Below are 21,172 nucleotides of genomic sequence, written 5' to 3'. Positions count from 1 at the left end.
CTGTCCCTGGATAACAACTGTTACGGTAAGTAACATTGCTATACAGTCAAACCTCGGTTTACAAGTACTGGGGTTTGCGAGTGTTTTGCAAGATAAGCAAAACATTTTCACAAATCGTGACTCGCAAACTGAGCATTGACTCGATTTGTGAGTCCCTCCGCCCATGAACCAGCATTGCCCCCCCTCCGCGAACAGGCATCACCCCCCTCACAAACCGGCACCCCCCCCCCGCCCGCCCAAACTGAAGGTTTCCCCCAATGTGGCACCAGCACTAAGCAGCAACCTACAGGAGGTGCCGGTGCCCGAAGTTCGTGCCTCTTCCCGGACTGGGCCTTGAGCATCTGTGCATGCTTAAGGCCTTCTGGCTCCTGCCTCTCTTCCAGCACCGGCACCTCCTGTGGGTTGGTGATGCGTGCTGGTGCCAGATTGGGGGTAAGCCTTCAGTTTGGGCTGGCGGGGGATGCCGGTTCGGGGGGATGAGCATTCATGAGGGGGGCGATGCAGGTTTGCGGGGTGGTGGCATTTGCGGGCAGGGGCACGATGTCAGTTCGCAGGGAGGGGATGTGGTGGAGTGGAGCAGCGCCAGTGGCCGGGGGGGAGGGGAGGTGGAACCAATCAAGCGAGTTTCCTTTACTTCTTATGGGGAAACTCGCTTTGATATACGAGTAATTTGGTTTACGAGCATGCTTCTGGAACGAATTATGCTCGTAAACCAAGGTTCCACTGTATATGCTGTATCTAGACACTATGTTTAGTATGATTGAAGGCAGGTGTTAAAAGTTTTATGTTGTTAAGCTTTAATTTTATGAATGTCTGATACTTGGAAACCACTTAGAGTTTAGATCCTCACACATGTGACATGAGTTTCTGTCACAGGGTCAACTGGTTAAAAATCTTAACAGAATGTATTACATAATATTTAAATCATTATAAAATATGAATACAAGTATGATATATTGTACTTAAAGTGTTCATGAAGAAAATCAAGTGTGTATTTATAAGATTAAATGAATTTTTCTGATACACTTGTTGTAATATGCAAAACTGAATAAAGAAATTAAAAAAAAAAAAAAATCTTAACAGAAAACTGAGCAGATCTGAGCTGGAAATCTCTGAGTGGCTCGGGGAGGCAACCTGAAGTTCTTATGCTTACACAATCTCTTATTGCTGAAGGGGTGCTGGAGGCTTGCATTCTGTTTACATGAGTAATTGGTTTGTTATATTCTCTTCTAGGGTCACACAGAGGCAGTGAGATGCCTTCGATTCAGTCCAGATGGGAAGTGGGTGGCCTCTTCCGCAGATGACTGCATAGTGAAGGTATACTATTCTTGAACAGATTTACACTCCATACATCCTGTAATACATGTGTATGTTTTGGGTAGGTAGAGTGTGCTTATGGAAGATGGTGGTATATATGCATTTCCTTTGTGTCTTTACCAGACCAGTCCATGATCTGTGGGTTATGCCTGTTGGAAACCATGCAGCCTCAGGTTTTCAGTATGTCTCTGTTTCCGGAAGATGGTAAACTGAGTGGAGGTCCAGGTTTCAGTTAAACTAGGAGTACAGAATTAGCTTGTGGTGCTCCATTTCTAAGTGTTTTTGTGTATTTATCTCAGGACAAGTAGACAGCATTTTCTCACATGTGGGTGACGTCATCCATGGAGCCCAGTACGGATAGTGCAAAAGTGTACTGTTGCTTTAAATTTTTTGAAAGTCGTGAGACTGCCTCTACCAGGCATGCGCTGTTGCCTTCCCACCCGATGTCGGATCACATGACCATCAGTTCTCAGTTTTTCATGGAGCTGAGAAACCGTTCTTTTAGAGTCCAAAAGTGCGTTAAACTAGGGTTTTGTGCCTTCCTAATTATTATTTTCATCATTATTTTACATTGTTTTATTTTTTTCTACTTCCCTTTTGTAAAAAATTTTCATTTTTCCCATTTTTCGTTTTTGGCCTTCTGACCCTACCCAACCTGTTTTCAGGCCGGGAGTGTTGAGCCCTTTTTTGGACCTACTCGGAACATTGAGTCCTTCGATCTTGCTTTGGCGGTCTTCCTTTTCCATGTCAAAGCCTTCCAGTGGCTTTAAGTGTGCACTTGGACCAGCAGGATCATTTCAAGTCACTGATCCACATAACTGGTGTCTTTAGTGCCTTGATCCTGCTCACCGTCCAGACTCTTGTCATCGCTGTTCCAAGCTTCAAAAAAGGTCACTGAAGGCTAAACAGCTCCAGTTTGGCAAACTATTTGGGCTTATTGAGAATGTCCACTACCTCCAACTCTGAGCCACAAAGATCATCGTCATCATTGAAGCCAGCACCAACATTGATACCTTGGTCAGCATCCTCGCTGCTGCCACAGTCAAGAACACCAGATAAAAAAATCTAAGGAGCATAAGCATGCTTTTTCCAAGCATGTATTGGCGGCGGTGCAAGTGTCCGGACCATTGACACATTGTAAACATCAACACACAGACATGCTTCCCATCTTTACAAGTAGCATCTCCTCAAAGGTGTACCTCATCATTGATGTCACTAACGCCTACTCACGCTATGGCACAAATACTAATAATGAATACCACTATAAATCTCAATTTTTATAAGAGTGTGTGACAAAGGGTATGAAACGCTGCCACTTCCCCTGCTTGACACTGCTTCTCAAACTCAGAATAAACCTCAGGAAAACCTGGCACTGCCCTTCCTGGCTAAATTGTCTCACAACCTTAGCAGCACTGAGAAAGAGTTTCCCTCAGGGAGGGGGGATGGCAGTAAACTGGAAAAAAGGAATTGACTCAAGGGAACTAAAGACCAAGCCTTTTAAGGTGCTAGTGGGTACCTAGGAGCTGGAGAAGCTGGTTGGAAGGGCCTGGCACTGACAGAGTTTGTAGGAGATAAAACTCTACTGCATGTAAAAACCTGCCTTCCTTGTCATCAGCAGTAGATGAATCCAGAGACTAGTGGGATAACAGCCATCAACCAGCAGTAGAGTGAGTTGTTCTCAGGTATATCTTGGATGCACAGCCTCCTGGCCAACCAGTATACTCTATCTCCAGCAGGTTGATGGATGGGTTTTTCACAGCTCCTGGATTCTGCAGTGGATTGCGAGCCAGGCTTGGTTGCAGCTACCAGCACCAGTTTCCTGAATCTGAAAAATGGCTGCTATCGTTCTGGTTCCTGGTCTCGGCTCCTGAAGACGTAAGGCTGTTTGCTCCTGTTGCTGCGGCTTCAGTAGAGCCTAGGGTTGTTGACTCTACTGAATGTTCCAACTTTGGGGGCTACACATTGCAACTTTGGGGGGCTACACCTGGGCCTTCCCAGGTCCCTTCCCCACCCTCTCAGCCGATGGAGAGAAGAAGCTAATGTGGTCGGAGAGTCCTTTCCCATAAGAAGAAAAGCCCAACCAGGGGTGCCGGCACAGTTCCCTATGGGCTGCAGTCCCCTTTGCCTTCCAGTAGTGCAGGAGCACGTGAGTACTTCCTGTGGCTTAGGCCTCAGTAGAGAGAAATGTTCCTGTGGCTTAGGCCTCAGTAGAGAGAAATGTTCCTGTGGCTTAGGCCTCAGTAGAGAGAAATGTTCCTGTGACTTAGGCCTCAGTAGAGAGAAATGTTCCCGTGGCTTAGGCCTCTGTAGAGAGAAATGTTCCCATGGCTTAGGCCTCAGTAGAGAACTCTTCCTGGGCTAAGGACTTGGTTAGGAAGATTCCCTGGGCTGCGGGATGTTAGATGTGCCTTGTTTAGTCTCGGTCAGCTGCCAGTTGGTTATGGCTAGGATTGTTGCGGGCTAGGTTACAGCTTTTTTCTCTCTTGCTCAGAGTTCATTCTTTCTACTCCTTTTTGGTTCCGTCAAGTGGAGGAGTGGACGGGAGCTTGGATCCACTACCACTGTTTTCGAGGTTGTCACTTTATCTCCTTGGGATTCTGGGGATGACCCTTGTCTCCTGGCATTTTTCTTGACTTTGATCAGCAGTTTGCTTCCTGTGGGAGCCCTGTGAACGTTGGGTTTGGGAGGGCTTCCATTGGATGGGGAGTCTTCACTTGTCACGTTCCATGCTTGATGCCCTAGAACCTTGCAGGGTATGTAGGGCTGGTCTGCGGTGATGTGCATGGGTTTGGCTGTCGGCTAATGACCATTACCAGACACGATAGTTTCATTCCACAGGAGGTTATTTGGCGCATGGTGGTCATGATAGGAGGCTGTCTTGCACTCATATGTTCCATGGAGGGGCACGGGTGCGGTGATTTTCGCAGCGTGGTGCCTGCGAAGATTGCTCCTGCTCACATGGGCTTTGGGGGGTAGCCTCAGGATGATCATGGGATACATACTCTCTGCAGTTTCGTATCTCCTTGGACATGTGCTGCAGGGCAGGATTGCGCGTTCACTGGGTTATATTCCTCCCTATGTTTGGATTGCTTTGGTATATCCCACTAGTCTCTGGATTCATCTGCTGCTGATGACAAGGAAGGGAAAATTATGTCCTTAACTGTTAATTTTCTTTCCTTTAGTCACAGCAGATGAATCAAGAGCCCCACCCTGTTGCGGGGGTTGTTGCTCGCAGGCACAATTTGGACATGCCTTTTGGGCTGGAATTGCATTTTCAGTTTTAGAGCATCAGTGATTTGGGTATCACATGTGAGGACAGGAGTTGCATATGTTCGTTATGTCTCTTTGATTTCATGCCTTTTCTGTGCGTTATTTCAGCTACTTTGTTTTGTTTTAGAAATCTTTATTCATTTTCTTATGTTACAACAAGTGTATCACATAAACTCATTAGAAACTTGAATATACACACTTGATTAATTCTTATATTAACATCAAATTTAACATTTCTTTAAAAATTAATATAAAGTTATATTATGTCAGAAATCTAAATTTATATAATTCTTATTGAATATAATAATCCCCCACCCCTCCCTCCCTCCCAATCAATAATACATAAAATCAACATTATTGCAATTTCATTCAAATATTGATATAATGTGTAATAATCAAAAAATAAAATCCCACCCCATTCCCTTCTAATCAAATATGTTATCATGGGAAAAGTTAATCATTCATTACAGAAATCTGTTAATGGTCCCCAGACTTTTTGAAATTTACTTACATATCCTTTTTGTGTTGCAATGGTGAGTTCCATTTTGTATATATGACATACAGAATTCCACCAAAAATTGTAATTCAACCTGTCATGCTTTTTCCAATTATATGTTATTTGTTGTATTGCTATTCCAGTTAAAATAAACAGAAGTTTGTTGTTACTTGATGAAATTTGACTTCTTGCTCTCATAGTTTTCCAAATAAAATAGTATCATATGTCAAGGCTACCGGATTTTCTAACATCCTATTGATTTGAGGCCAAATTGATTTCCAGAATGATAAGATAAATGGACAATAGAATAAAAGGTGGTCTAATGTCCCTACTTCAACATGACAGTGCCAGCATCTATTAGACTTAGAACTATCTATCTTTTGTAAACGAACAGGGGTCCAAAAAGCTCTACGCAGAAGAAAAAACCAAGTTTGTCTCATAGATGCTGACACCGTACATTTTAACCTCCAAGACCAAAGTCGTGGCCATTGAGATGCATTAATTTGATGCTTTATCTCAATGCTCCAAATGTCTCTAAGACCATTTTTTGGTTTTTTATTTACAAATCCGGATATTAATTTATACCACTGTGCGGCTCTATGATCTATTGAATCCATCTGGAAGCATAAGAATTCCAAACTATGATAATTAGTAAGATTTTTCCATTCAGGGAACCCTACCTGAATGGATTGGTTCAATTGCAACCATCTAAAATATTGTGATTTATTAAGATCAAATTTATGTTGCAATTGTGAAAACTCCAGCAACTTACCATTTTTTATTACATCATCCAAAATACGAATACCTGCTATCATCCAATGTTTCCAGATGATTTTAAAACCGTCAATTTTGATCTTGGGGTTTAACCAAATCGTTTGAGTTGTTGATTTATTTATTGGAATAGGAGTTAGATTACTTATATATCTTAAAAGTTTTCCAGGTATCCATAAATATTTTATGCTCTTTATATAACCTTCATCAATACTTATAAATCGACTGAATATCCCTTTAATATTAATTTTGAGAAAAAACGCCTCAGCCCCACCACTCCACCGCAAAAACTTAAATTTAAGTCGCGGGAAGCAACGTGTCTTTAAACTTTTGGAGTCGGATGACTCCGGCGTACCTTGGGAGACCCTTGAGAAAGCACGTTATATGTGCGAAACATGTCGGGTCTGGCTCCCTTGGTTGGCTGAGATAAGTATTATCTAACATATTGAGTTACCAACAAGAAAATGTTTGATGATCAAGTTTTATTGATAAAAATTTAAATAAGAAAAAATAATAAAGGATTGCTAGTGGAATTATTCATGTACAACAAAATAGTGAAGACAGCCAATGATGAAGCACCACACGTTGCTTCCCGCGACTTAAATTTAAGTTTTTGCGGTGGAGTGGTGGGGCTGAGGCGTTTTTTCTCAAAATTAATATTAAAGGGATATTCAGTCGATTTATAAGTATTGATGATTGATTGTGATTCTTTCCGGCTGGATAAAGATTGAATGTTACAAGTGGCCATTATTATTTGCTTTATATAACCTTGGCATCTTGATACTAACTACATGACTAAGTCGCAAGGGAAACATAAGTCTCCATTCTAACCAGAACCAGTCTGGAATATTATCAGTGGGTTCTGGGAGGATCCAATACATACCTTGACGTAAAATATAGGCTTGATGATACCTATAAAAATTGGGAAAATTTACCCCGCCCTCCACAATTGGCCTTTGCAACGACACTAAAGCAATTCTGGGATTTTTACCAAGCCAAATAAATTTTGTCAAAACCCTATTTATTTTTTTATAAAAAGATTCTTGAAAAAAACTGGTATCATCCCCATTTGGTAACAAACTACAGGCAAAATCATCATTTTAACAGTTTGTACTCTTCCCCACCAAGATAAATGCAGAGGATTCCATTGCTCACACATTTCTGTCACCTTTTGTAATAGACATTTTTCGTTAATTTTCATTGTTTCATCCATTGTTTTTGTAATCCAAATTCCTAGGTATTTAATAGCATCTTCCTTCCAAACAAAAGAGAATGCATCAAATAAACCTTTTGTACAATGTATATTTAATGGAAGAACTTCTGATTTATTCCAATTTATCTTATATCCTGAAAATTTTCCAAATTTTTCAATCAATTCAAGTAAACATGGAATGGTAGATTCTGGATTCCTCAAATACAGTAGTATATCATCTGCATAAGCAGATACTTTATATTCTCTATCTGAATGTGGTATACCTTGTATATTCTTTACTTGTTGGATAGCCAATAATAAGGGTTCTAAAACTATATCAAACAGCAAAGGAGATAAGGGACAACCTTGTCTAACTCCCCTCTGCAAATTAAAACTTTCTGAAAAAGTATTATCCTATATAATAAAAGGCGAACTCGCGCATGCGCACTCCTATTTGCGTTTTCCGTGCGCTGTAGGTCTGTGGTCGCAGGAGTGCGCATGCGCGAGTCCCCAGCCTTCTTCCCAGAACCTACCTTGGTCGCCAGCAGCGGCGGCTCCTCTCACAAGCCCCCAGCGCTGCTTTCAGCTCCTGCTGCATAGGGACCACACCGAGCCATCTGACAATTACCATAAAATCTTCAGGCGCGAGTGGCGGCTTACCGCACACGCCCCAAAGCCAAGCGCTCTTTTAAAATCTTCAGGCGCGAGCGGCGGCTTGCCGCACACGCCCCAACGCCAAGCGCTCTTTTAAAATCTTCAGGTGCGAGCGGTGGCTTGCCGCACGCGCCCTGACCTCCAAACCCCCCTGCCGGCATCTATTTTTCCTCCTACTCCTTCTCGCCTGCTCACAGCTTTTAACGTTGCGCTGCGCTGTGCTGCCACTGGCCTCACAATCTTCTCTCCACTGCGGCCCGTCCTCTCACAACTTCCTGTTTCCGCTAGGGTTGGCCGCAGTGTAGAGAAGACACCGAGGCCAGCAACAGCGCGGTGCAGCGCTTTTCTGTGAGGCAAGTAGATTTCTGTGGGTCATATGCACAGGGGGAGCAGGAAAGGAATGCTACTGGACGGGGGGAGGGAAAAGGAAGGGAACAGGGGGAGCAGGCAAGGGGTGGGTGCACAGGGAAGGGGGGAATGCTGCTGCTGCACAGGGAAGTGGGGGGGAATGCTGCTGCTACACAGGGAAAAGGGAAATGCTGCTGCACAGGGAAGGAGGGAATGCTGCTGCTGTACAGGGAAGTGTGGGGGAATGCTGCTGTACAGGGAAGGGGGAATGCTGTTGCTGCTACACAGAGAAGGGGGGAATGCTGCTGTTGCTGTACAGGGAAGTGGGGGAGGGGGGAAAGGGGGCCAGGGAGCAATCTTGGTTTGCTTTGGGGGGAGACAAAAGGGGGCCATGGAGAGAGACAGAAAGATAGGCAGGCAGCGCACGAGAATGAAAAACAGACACACAGAAAGACAGCAGGCAGGAAGAGAGACAGAAAGAAAGAAACACAGACAGACAAAGGGGGCCAGACAGTGGGAGGGAGAGAGACGAAGAAAGAGACAGGGGCAGGGAGAGACACAAAAAGAAAGAAAGACAGATAGACATATTCTAGCACCCGTTAATGTAACGGGCTTAATGACTAGTTAATATATAATCTAGCGTTTGTATTATTTGTATGAATCCAGGACCTATACCAAACCATTCCAATGCCTGATACATAAATGTCCATTCTACTCTATCAAAAGCCTTCTCTGCATCCAGGGAAACAGAAAAAGTAGGCTCTCTCATCTTCTTTGTTAAGTATAATATATGGAATGCCAATCTGGTATTATGAGATGAATGTCTTTGAGCAACGAATCCTGTTTGATGCATGCCTATAATATGAGGGAGAGCTTTAGCCAATCTTAGCGCCAATATTTTTGCTAGTAATTTACCATCTACATTTATTAAAGATATTGGCCTATAGTTTGAAACCAAAGTAGGATCTTTATTTGGCTTTGGTAAAACAATAGTTAAAGATTCTGCCATAGTGCCAATAATAGAACCTTTATTAAGTTGATACTGATAAAGATTTAATAAATAAGGTAGTAGGAAATTTTGAAATGTTTTATAAAACTCTACCGTATATCCATCACCACCTGGAGCGGATCTAACTCTAAGGGATTTCAAAGCTGTTCCTAATTCTTTTAGTGATATTGGCTCTTCTAAGCTTCGTTTTACATGTTCAGGAATTTTTGGACCCTCTAACATTTTCAAAAATTCTAAACCATCTTTTTCTTTGTCTAAATAAGTCTCGGAAGAATAAAGAGATCTATAAAACTTTAGGAACTGTTTTAAAATAGGCTCAATTTGTGTAAATGTTTCACCATTTTCATCTTTAATGGCAATTAATTTTGATTTTCTTTTTTTCGCTTTAAGATAATTTGCCAGTATTCTTCCCGCCTTATTTGAGTTTCCATAATACAATGCTTGCTGAGAAAATAAATCTTTCCTAATCAATTTAGATGAAATCTCATTATATTTACCCTTAACCTTTAACAATTCTTGTTGAATAGAATATTCCCATTTTTCTATAAGTTTAGATTCTAAAAATTTAATCTCCTTCTCTAAGTTTAAAAATTGTTTTTTAATCTGTTTTTTAAGATAAGCAGAATAAGAAATTATTTGTCCTCTCATTGATGCCTTAAAAGCATCCCATAATATTTCCATAGAGATTTCGTCCTTATCATTCAATTGAAAATAATCCTTCATTTTTGTTTGAAGATTCTCACAAAATAATGGATCAGCAAGCAATGTATTATCAAACTTCCAAATTGGTCTATTAGTATTTTGATCTGTAATCTTAATTTCAATCCATACTCCACCATGATCAGATAAAATGATTGGATCAATGGCAGCTTGTGTCACTTGATGTATCAAATGATTTGAAATAAAAATATAATCTATTCTTGAGAAAGAATTATGAACATGAGAACAAAAAGAGAATTCCCGTCCATCAAAATGAAGTACTCGCCAAATATCTGTCAAATCGCAAGATTGTACAAAATTATCTAATCCCAAAGATTTCATAAATCTTCTTGGGTTTTTATCCAATAGAGGATCCATAACAGCATTGAAATCCCCAGCCACTATTAGATTTGAAGTAGCCAGTGGTAAAATCAGTTGTTGAAGAGTCTTAAAAAATTCATTTTGATTCGAATTAGGGGCGTATATATTAAACAACGTCATGGTAGTATTTCCCATGCTCATTTCCACATTTACCCATCTGCCATGAGTATCTGATGCCTTTAATTTGAATGAAGCAGAGCATTTTTTATTCACTAGAATAGCAACACCCGCTTTTTTCCCTATAGCTGGAGAAAAGAAACAATGCTTGACCCAACCACCTTCTAGCTTATTAGACTCAATATTTGAAAGGTGGGTCTCCTGTATGAAACATATATCCGCATTTTGCCTCTTTAAAAATAATAATGCTTTTTTCCTTTTTATCATATGATTCAGACCATTAACATTCAAAGATAATAATTTAAGATCCATTTATATTTTTATAATACATTTTTCCCAAAATTAAACAGTAAATAATTTTTCTTAATAAATTTTTCCCAATACATAAAATACTTTATAATGTCCCCACCCTCACCCTCACCCAACCCTCCATTATATATCTCCCCCCATCCCCAATTAAATACGAAAACTTGGATACGCAGATTGAGGTTAGGTATAAATAACTCCCACAAGCTATTACAAAATTTAACTATAATTACTACCAGTAAATTTTTCACTATATCAATTAATCTTTTTTTTCCCTGAATCAATCATCACCCTTTTTCTTCCTTTTTTTTTTTTTACCTTAATCTTATAAATCTCAAACTGAAACATGACATATCAGTGTTACCATAAGAGATAGATTCATATTTCCCCTTCATTAATTTAATTATAGACTCCCAATTTGTAATTTATAATGGGTCCATATCTATGTCTCAGCTTGTATTGTATAGTAATTGTCTTCCTAGTATTAAATTTTAAGGGATGTTAAAAAACTTATCATGTATTGGAGGAATCTGTAAAAACTCAAGGTCTATCCCAGGTCTATAAAGGAAACCTCATCTAATCTTGCCTTCTTTTAAAGTCCTGAGGGTGATTCAAACAGAAACCAAATATTTCAAAAAAGAAAAGAAACCTCTCAACGCCATCAATCATACACGCGTTTTTTTGTTTTTTTCCCCCTCCTCTCATCGACGGTATTAAATAAGATCTAGTTACATGGATGGCCTAAGATTTATGGCTAACTCCCCCCCCAACTTAGACAACAGAACTCATTATTAACATTCCGTAAATCGGTAAAGACCCTCCTCTTCAACTAAAGATCTCCTCTGTCTTCTCCCCCCCTTACGCCCCACCCCTCCACTCTCCTATCACCTTCCCGAACTCCAGTATAACCCTCTCTTACTCTCTCCACTAACAAATTGTACCTAAACGCATATAACTTTCCTTAAACTAAACTACTGTATTTCCCCCTTCTCTCTTTCTGCTATACTCTCCCTGTATTTAATTCTCTCCAAAATCTATAAATCCAATCACTAAACCTGTTGTACTACTTATATGTCTAGTTACTCCCCACTGTGTATGTTCATTTGTAAACCGTTCTGAGCTACTGGGAGGACGGGATAAAAATCCAAATAAATAAATAAATAAATAAATAAATGTAACCCCTTAATCAACGGTACTATAGCCCCTAGGCAACAGAGTGACATGTTCTTGACATAACAAAATATAAATAACTTTATGAGGTACAGGTATGAAGCACAAAAGAATCATAAAGATGAAGACTAGAATCGTACCGGGAGAACTTGTAAGTTAAAATAAGATCGCTCAGCATAGATTCTTTTCAGATTTATTTTTGAAACGCAAACTTAACCGGAAGTACCTCCTCTAACAGGAAATCGCCCATTTTAACCAATCCTATTCTGTTTTAACTCATGACAGTATATTTGTTAATGTGATTGAAGGATTTCTTCTCTTCCCTTGTAAGTAACGCCCCTAACTTTTCCATAACCAATCAACGACTCTTTTAATATAAGGTCATTGAGTAAAAAAATCATATCCTGTGTGAACATTTCAATCGGATCACTGCCAGCACCCCAGTCTTACATGTAAGTTTACTTTTATCTAATAGATCCATAAATGTATTCTAAAGATCACTTAAGATTTTATGTTCTATTCTTGCATCGCAGTTAAGAACATTCCGTGTTGTTCAAAATATAGTTCCACCCTCGTGCGATTCTATTCCGTTGCAATAAAAATTCTAAGTCTTAACCGAATTTTCTTTATATTCCTGTTAACAAAAATCTATATTTATAAATTAAATATAGATAAATTATAATTAAAAATTCCCTTTGAATGTCATTAAGAGGTCATTGGTTGTTCATATTGCTCGAGAAATTCTTGTAATTTTTTAGGGTCCGAAAAATTTTGAGTCTTATTTGCAATTGTAACTTTCATTACTGCCGGATAAAGGAGCCCATACCTGGCCCCTAGTGATCTTAATTGGGGTCTCATGTCCAGGAATTGTTTTCTTCTTGATGCAGTTTCTCTCGCAAAGTCAGGGACAATGTGAATTTTTGCATCCTGACATCTGAGATTTTTGTTCTCTTTGGCTAGTTGACAGATTTCTATTGCTTGTTGATGTCTCAAAAGTTTAAAAATTAAAGTCCTTGGACCCGTTTGAGAGGTTTTCTTCTGTGTTGGTATCCTGTGTGCCCTTTCGATCTCTAATGCAGTCTTGAATTTTAATGGAAACACTTTAGGCAGGAACTGTTCCAGAAAAGTTATAGGATCGTTTTTTTCCACCCCTTCCGGCATTCCGATAATTCTTAAATTATTTCTTCTTTCACGGTTCGGGCTGTCTTCAAGGTCTCTTTTAATTTCTTCTACCTCCTTCTATATTGTTTTACATTGTCTCATGTCCATATTTAATTGCTCCGAATTGTCCTCCAAAATATTTATTCTATTTTCCGTCACATCCACTCTTTTAGTAAGGATTGCAGCATTATCGATTGCTTTTTGTAATTTTTTATTACTGTCTAATACAATCTCCTTAATTTGCCGCAATTCATCCATAACGTCGGGGCTTTCATCTGATGGCAACGGAACTTTTGAAGGAGGAGTACCTGGCTCCGGCTTTGATCTCTTATTACTTCCTGTACCAGATCCTCCAGCCCCCGAATCACTTTTATTTTGTTTGCTAGATGCCATATTCTGATATTATTCAGCTTTTTTCTTTTTAAAATTTAATTATTTTTGTAGTATTTTCTATAAATTGAGCTTGTCTGCACGGAGCTACTCTCTCATCCAACCATCAGAATTCGCGTCCAAGCCACGCCCCATTTTTCAGCTACTTTGAGAAAACCCATACTGGTTGGCCAGGAGGCTGTGCATTCAAGATATACCTGAGAACAACTCAGTGCGCTCTATCTCTACCTGCTGGTTGATGGCTGTTCTAGTCTCTGGATTCATCTGCTGTGACTAAAGGAAAGAAAATTAACAGGTAAATACATAATTTTCCCTTTGTTCTAGTGCATGCTAAGACCTGGGACCAAATGCTGCCTTAACTGTTTCCAGCACCTAGAACAGGGGTGTCAAAGTCACTCCTCGAGGGCCGCAATCCAGTCGGGTTTGCAGGATTTCCCCAATGAATATGCATGAGATCTATTGGCATACAATGAAAGCAGTGCATGCAGATAGATCTCATGCATATTCATTGGGGAAATTCTGAAAACCCGACTGGATTGTGGCTCTCGATGAGGGACTTTGACACCCCTGACCTAGAATAAAGACTGTTTGGGGTGTGTCAAGCCCTAAGGAGAACGGGACTTGTGTTTGGGAAAAGACTGGGGAAAAGCCTAACTGTTTTCTTTGAAGAACCCAGGCTCTGCACTACTGTCTAATTAAAGAGGTTTTTTTTCCCCTGAATGCCCAATGTGGTCGGTTTGTCTGTCTGTCTGTGCAACCCTTCTCCTGAGCACGCTGCTCAACTGTCACAGTGTTTCTAAAATGCTCAGAGATTCTTAGCTAGTGAGGACATAGTTGGTTTTCTCCACTAGTGCTTAGCTTTCTTCTCAATCTTTGCAGTTGCATTCAGAGTATTTGATACAGTATGATTGTAACTCCTGTATATCTTATCAAAATAACAAAATTACAACTTAACTTTGTGGTTGAATGTTGTCTTCACTGGTTAATGGGGTTCTGACATGTTTCGCAAGGGAATTTTTCTTCAGAGAACCCACTGCAAATGCTGTATGAATTTTTCTTTAAGGGGAAGGTCTCTATAGGGAATTAAAGGCACAATGTTAAGACCAAACATTTCTTATCATATTTACTAAAGAACAAAGTTTTACTACTGACTTTAGGCAAACATGTGGCAGGACCTTGTAACGTTGCATCAGTAAAGGTTCAAGGACTCTACCAATTTAACTCCACCTCCACTTAAACAGTTGATTTGATGACTTCACGATCAAGGAATCAATCAGAGGATACAATAATTCAAAGATCCAGGCCTTTACCCCCCCCCCCCCCCGTTGCGGTAGACTGATTGACTCTAATAACCATGTAGCAGAGTTCTAATACATCATGGTGACATGACACCCAATGGTGTACAAGGGGTGCTTTTAATTCTGCACAGTGTATCTTACTTAAATGCTCTGTAATTCTCATGCTTATTGATCTCTTCGTGTGCCCAATATATAAAGAAGATACGGGGGGGGGGGCGTGGCTTGGACACGCAACTGAATGGTCGGGTAGTCCATTAGCTCTATGGTAACAAGCTATTTTTATTAAAAATAAGCTATCAAAAATTGTAAATTGGCAAGTTACAGCATTTATTTACATCAGAAAAGGCTTCAGGAAAGCAAAACAAGAGCGATGTGAGTGCTGGAGGATCGGGCATGAGCAGTAACAAGTGGTCAAAGCCGGAACCAACAACTCCTTCTAAAGTTCCATTGCCGGCAAAAGAAAATCCGGATATTATAACTGAATTGTGACAGATTAAAGAAATTGTTATGGAAATCTCAAAAAAGTTACAAAAAGTGAATGATGATGTGGAAATCCTCACTAAGAGAGCAGATTTAACTGATAACAAAGTAAATCTTTTGGAAGAAAAAACGGAACAAATTCAAACTGAAATGAAACAGAACAAATTGGTATGGAAGGAAATGGAAGCTGTTAAAAAGGATCTTGAGGATTGCTTGAATCGCGAGAGAAGATATAATTTAAGGATCATTGGGATGCCGGAAGGTGTGGAAAAAAATAACCCTATCTCTTTCTTGGAAAGATTTCTGCCTAAAGTCTTGCCAATTAAATCAAAAATCCCTCTTGAAATCGAAAGAGCACACAGGATACCGACCCAAAAAGTTTTATCTCAAAAAGGTCCAAAATCTTTAATATTTAAGTTGTTAAGATACCAACACGTTGTGGAAATTTGTCAACTTGCCAAAGAAAACCGGAGCCTTAAATGTTAGGAAACAAGAATACACATCGTATCTGACATTGCTAAAGAAACTGCATTTAAAAGGAAACAGTTCTTAGCTTTACATCTCAAATTGAGAGCACTGGGGGCAAGATATGGACTGTTATATCCGGCAGTAATGAAGGTCACTTTGGCAAATAAAACTCAGAATTTCACTGACCCTATGAAGCTACAGGAGTACTTAGAAGATTTTGAACAGCCAATGACTCCTAATTACTATTTACAATTTACTAGCTCTATGTGCTTGTGATATAGGGAAATTTATTTTTATTTTATTCAAAATCTAATTCAAATTTACCAATTGGAATGTACACAACAGGATTTATTTCTGTCTTTGGGTTTTTGTTTTAACTGTAACGGACCATGAATGGCACGAGAATAGAAGCTGATGGAACAAATTCTAATACTGTCAGAGAGGAAAGACGCGTCATGACATATTGGTTTACAACTGTCATAATTCTTGAATGAGTTTGATTCCATATTGACTGGAAACGTGAGATCTCAAGGCTCAACCAATGAATACACACTAAGATGAATTTGATTGGATAACTCTGATGTGCAGTGCGTAGGAAGAGAACAATAAAGAGCAGTGATGTATTTTCTAGAACGGAAAGACACGGGACTTTGTACTTCATCGTATGGTCTTCTGGACTTAAGTTTTTAAAAAAGATAAAAGTTTAAATAACATTTATTATATATGAAGACCGTAATTTTAATGGTTAAGAAGATCTTTGTTATTATGATGGCACGGAGTTGTTTTTCTCAATTGAGATCTATGCGAAGGAGTGGTCTGTATTCGGAAAAGTTTCTATTTATTTGCAGGTTTCCTTTTGGTCAGCGAATGGTTCTATGGATGAGTAAGGAATAAGAGAAAATATAAAATGGTGGTCTGTTTTTTTCTTTTTTAGTTAGAAGAATTACCTTTAAAGGGTTGTTATATGCTGTGATTGATGTTTTGAGGATAAAGTTCATTATAGGTTAAGCAATTACTTTCTTCGATGGTTTCCTAATAATAAACAGATGACTAAAATCTTTTATGTGATAAGCTGAGGATGATAGAACATAGTATTGATTAAATATAGGGTATATTTCCACTAGAAAGTTTTATTACATAGTAATAGATCCAGTAATGAAATTAGATCTATACTCATTTAGATTTAATTATATGCTGTTATAGCTGAAGAATTGCTTTGAACTTTGAATTTGATTGGGATATCTGGTTTATTGTGGGAAGTTTGTAAAGATATAGATACAATCTGGGTATCTTAATCCTTTGCTTTATTTAAGTATTTGCTATATCACTTCTAAGATTAGAGATACATATGAGGAAAATGATATTGCTATGATATTATAATTTTCATTCTATTTAACCCTGTAGTATAATGAAAATATTGAGTAAACAGGATTATATACAAAACTTTCTTTATATTTATTTAATTTTTATTGAAATGTTCACAATTTTAGGAACTCTATTTATTAGGATTATATGATAAATATTTCATTCAAATAAGAATATATATTTGGATGTCATTTATTATATTTAGTTGTTAATTGTTCCTGAAATTCTAAAGTCTGCTATAATGTAAAATGGAAGTAAGTCTTTGGTTTGTTGTAGCCAAATTATAAATTGATTTAATTGGGTTTAAGTATTCTTATAATTTGAGGAATTCAGATATAATCTTTTCACGAGCAAGTATATGAATTGGAAATGAGCATATTTGACTAATTAAACTTGTAAATTCAGGAAATGATATTCTTTTATTATTTACATTTTTTCTCTTAATCTAAATTATAACAAAGAAACAGGGGTGGATATTTAGTTTTCTTGATAGATTGTGAGTCGGATGACTGCGGCGACCTCGGGAGACCCTTGAAACAGCACGTATTGTGCGAAACATGTCGGGTCAGGCTCCCAGGTTCGGCTGTGTGTAGAAGTTAAGTGTATACACCTATACACTTTTATATAGCTTATTTATTGAAAAAAACACAATAAAAACATAAAAATATTTCTATATGAATACACTTACGGCGATTTATACCGAATTACCAATGATGAAGCACCACAATATCTTCCTGCTTTAGAGATTTTACATAGCGGTGGAGTGGTGGGGCTGAGGTATTACGGTTAAGACCTTTGTATTCTAATTATATCAACCTAGCTATTTTTGTTTCACGATACTCTATTTTGAGAGGGTTGATAATACGCTTTTGACATACACTGGTATTTGGACTAATCCTTTAAATTTAAGGCATTGGATTATCATGGAAGATGGATACATGTGGAAATGAGCATGGTAAATACTACCTTGGCGCTTTTTAATGTGTATGCCCCTAATTCGAATCAACCAGAATATTTTAAGACTCTACAACAACTGGTTCTTCCACTGGCTACATCTAATTTGATAGTAGTTGGGGATTTCAATGCTGTCATGGATCCTCTTTTGGATAAAAATCCTAAAAGATTTATAAAATCTTTGGGATTAGACAATTTTGTACCATCTTGTGATTTAAAGATATGTGGCGTATACTTCATTTTGATGGCTGGGAATTTTCTTTCTGTTCTCATGTTCATAAATCTTTTTCTAGAATAGATTACATTTTTGTTTCAACTCAATTAGTACATCAAGTTACACAGGCTGCCATAGATCCAATTATTTTATCAGATCATGGTGGAGTGTGGATTGAACTTAAAGGTCTTGAACAAGATTTAAATAGACCTGTATGGAGATTTGATAATACATTGCTTGCTGAACCAAATTTTTGTGAAATTATGTTAGTAAAAATAAAGGATTACTTTTAACTCAATGATACAGATGAAGTCTCTATGGAAACTTTATGGGATGCCTTTAAAGCGACCATGAGGGGTCAATTCATTTCTTATTCGGCTCATCTTAAAAAACAGATTAAAAAGCAGTTTTCTGATTTAGAGAAAGAAATTAAAATTTTGGAATCAAAACTAATAGAAAAATGGGATTATTCTACGCAACAAGAACTTTTAAAATTTAAAGGAAAATTTCATGAGATTATATCTAAATTGATTAGGAAAGATTTATTCTCTCAGCAAGCTTTATATTATGGAAACTCAAATAAGTCAGGAAGAGTATTGGCAAATTATTTAAAAGCTAAAAAAAGAAAACCAAAAATAGTTGCTATTAAAGATGAACTGGGTGATATGCATATTCAAAATGATTCTATTTTAAAACAGTTTTTAAAATTTTATAGATCTCTTTATTCTTCTGAGACTTTAGATAAAGAAAAAGATGGTTTAGAGTTTTTGAAAATATTAGAGGGTCCTAAGGTTCCTGAACATATAAAAAGAAGTTTAGAGGAGCCAATATCACTAAAAGAATTAGGAATAGCTTTGAAATCCCTTAGAGTTGGATCCGCTCCAGGTGGAGATGGATATACGGTAGAGTTTTATAAATCTTTTCCAACATACACTATTGCCTTATTTATTAAATTTATATCAGACTCAATTAACTAAGGATTGTATTACAGGCACTATGGCAGAATCTTTAACCATAGTTTTGCCCAAGCCAAATAAAGATCCCACTTTGGTTTCAAACTATAGGCCTATTTCCTTAATCAATGTAGATGGTAAACTTTTAGCTAAGACATTAGCTTTAAGATTGGCTAAAGCTCTCCCTTTCATTATAGGTATGCATCAAACAGGATTCGTTGCTCAAAGACATTCTTCTCATAATACTAGATTGGCATTTCATATGTTATATTTGACAAAAACCATGAACGATCTGGCTTTTTCTGTTTCTTTGGATGCAGAGAAAGCCTTTGATCGAGTAGAATGGACCTTCATGTATCAGGCAATGGAATGGTTTGGTATAGGTTCAGGATTTATTCAAATAATTAAAACGTTGTATAGCTCCCCTGCTGCTAGATTATATATTAATAATACATTTTCAGAACGTTTTAATTTACAGAGGGGGGTTAGACAAGGTTGTCCACTATCTCCTTTGCTTTTTGATATTGTTTTGGAACCTTTGTTGTTAGACATTCAGCAGGTGAAGGAGATACAAGGTATTCCCCATTCAGATAGAGAATATAAAATATCGGCATATGCGGATGATATCTTGCTTTATTTGAGGAATCCAGAAAAAAACATTCCATGTTTGCTTGAGTTAATTGAGAAATTTGGAAAATTTTCTGGTTACAAGATAAATTGGAATAAATCAGAAGTTCTTCCACTAAACGTACATTGTACAAAAGGTATATTTGATTCATTTTCTTTCATTTGGAAGGAAGATGGTATAAAATACTTAGGAATTTGGATTGCAAAAACAGTGGATGATACGATGAAAATTATGTTTCCCCTAAATTTAGTTCATTTACCAAGTATTAATATACCTAAAAGATACAGAGAAAATAAAATAATAATGGATACTTGGAAAACATTGAGATTTACTGATAATTTAACACCCATCCCAATATACAAATCAACTAATCAATCCATATGGATAAACTCCAAGATCAAAATTGGCGGAGCTCAAATCCTTTGGAAGAACTGGATTAATGCAGGCATTAGATCTCTAGATGATATTATTTCAGAAGGTAAACTGCTGGATTTTTCACAATTGCAACATAGATTTGGTCTTAATAAAACACAAAGTTTTAAATGGTTGCAATTGAAGCAGGCCATTCAGGTTGGGTTCCCTGAATGGAAATCATTAAACAATCAATATAGTTTAAAATTCTTATGCTTTAAAGCAGACTTCCTGGGACATCAAGCCGCATTGTGGTATAAATTAATATCTGGATATTTGAATAAAAAACCAAAAAATGGTCTAAGAGACATTTGGAGCATTGAGATTGGACATCAAATTAATGCATCTCAATGGCCACTGATTTGGTCTTGGAGAATGGGATGTACAGTGTCAGCATCTATGAGACAAACATGGTTCTTTTTATTACATAGAGCTTTTTGGACCCCTACTCGTTTACAAAAACTAGACAGTTCTAAGTCTAATAGATGCTGGCACTGTAATCTAGAACCAGGGACATTAGATCATTTATTATACTACTGTCCTTATATTAAAATATTTTGGAATTCAATTTGGCCACAAATTAATAAATTAATGGAAAATCATATTGCAATATCATATGATACAATTTTATTTGGAACAATGATGAGAAAAAAAAGTCAAATTTCACCAGAAAATAATAAACTTTTATTAATTATGACAGGGGTTGCCATTCAACATATAACTAACAATTGGAAAAATTACAACAACCTAAACTACACATTTTGGTGGAACACAATATGCCATGTTTTTAAAATGGAAAGATCAATATCAATACAAAAGGGAACATACAATAAATTTATAAAAATATGGGGGCCATTGACAAAATTCTGTAATGATTAAATAATAGAATACTTTTTCTTCTTTTCTTCTTTTAGAGATTTTCTTATGACACACATATAGGGGGGGTAAGGAAAACAATTTATATATAATATAGTATAATATATGATACAAAATGTAACAAATGATTAAGGAATAATAGAAGGGTGGGGGGAGGGAAAATGAATAAAATTTATCTAGAATATATTGTTTTAGATATAAATATGTTATTGAATAATTATTAATTGTATTCTATTATGTTATA

At 37.6% G+C, this 21,172-nt stretch overlaps 1 protein-coding gene across 15 annotated transcripts in view; it reads left to right on the top strand.

Moving 5' to 3' along the window:
• KATNB1 (katanin regulatory subunit B1) overlaps positions 1-21,172 on the top strand; it is a 301,411-nt gene that overhangs the window by 97,595 nt on the left and 182,644 nt on the right. For all 15 annotated transcript variants that reach the window (XM_033941729.1, XM_033941728.1, XM_033941724.1 and 12 more), the window contains one exon: positions 1,234-1,317. In XM_033941729.1, coding sequence (XP_033797620.1) covers positions 1,234-1,317 — 84 coding nt within the window. The remainder of the gene's footprint in view (positions 1-1,233; positions 1,318-21,172) is intronic.

Source organism: Geotrypetes seraphini, chromosome 4, assembly GCF_902459505.1.
Source record: "Geotrypetes seraphini chromosome 4, aGeoSer1.1, whole genome shotgun sequence".
NCBI lineage: Eukaryota > Metazoa > Chordata > Amphibia > Gymnophiona > Dermophiidae > Geotrypetes > Geotrypetes seraphini.
The sequence above is the reverse complement of the archived record's forward strand: the minus strand, read 5'-3'. Positions and strand labels throughout refer to the sequence as shown.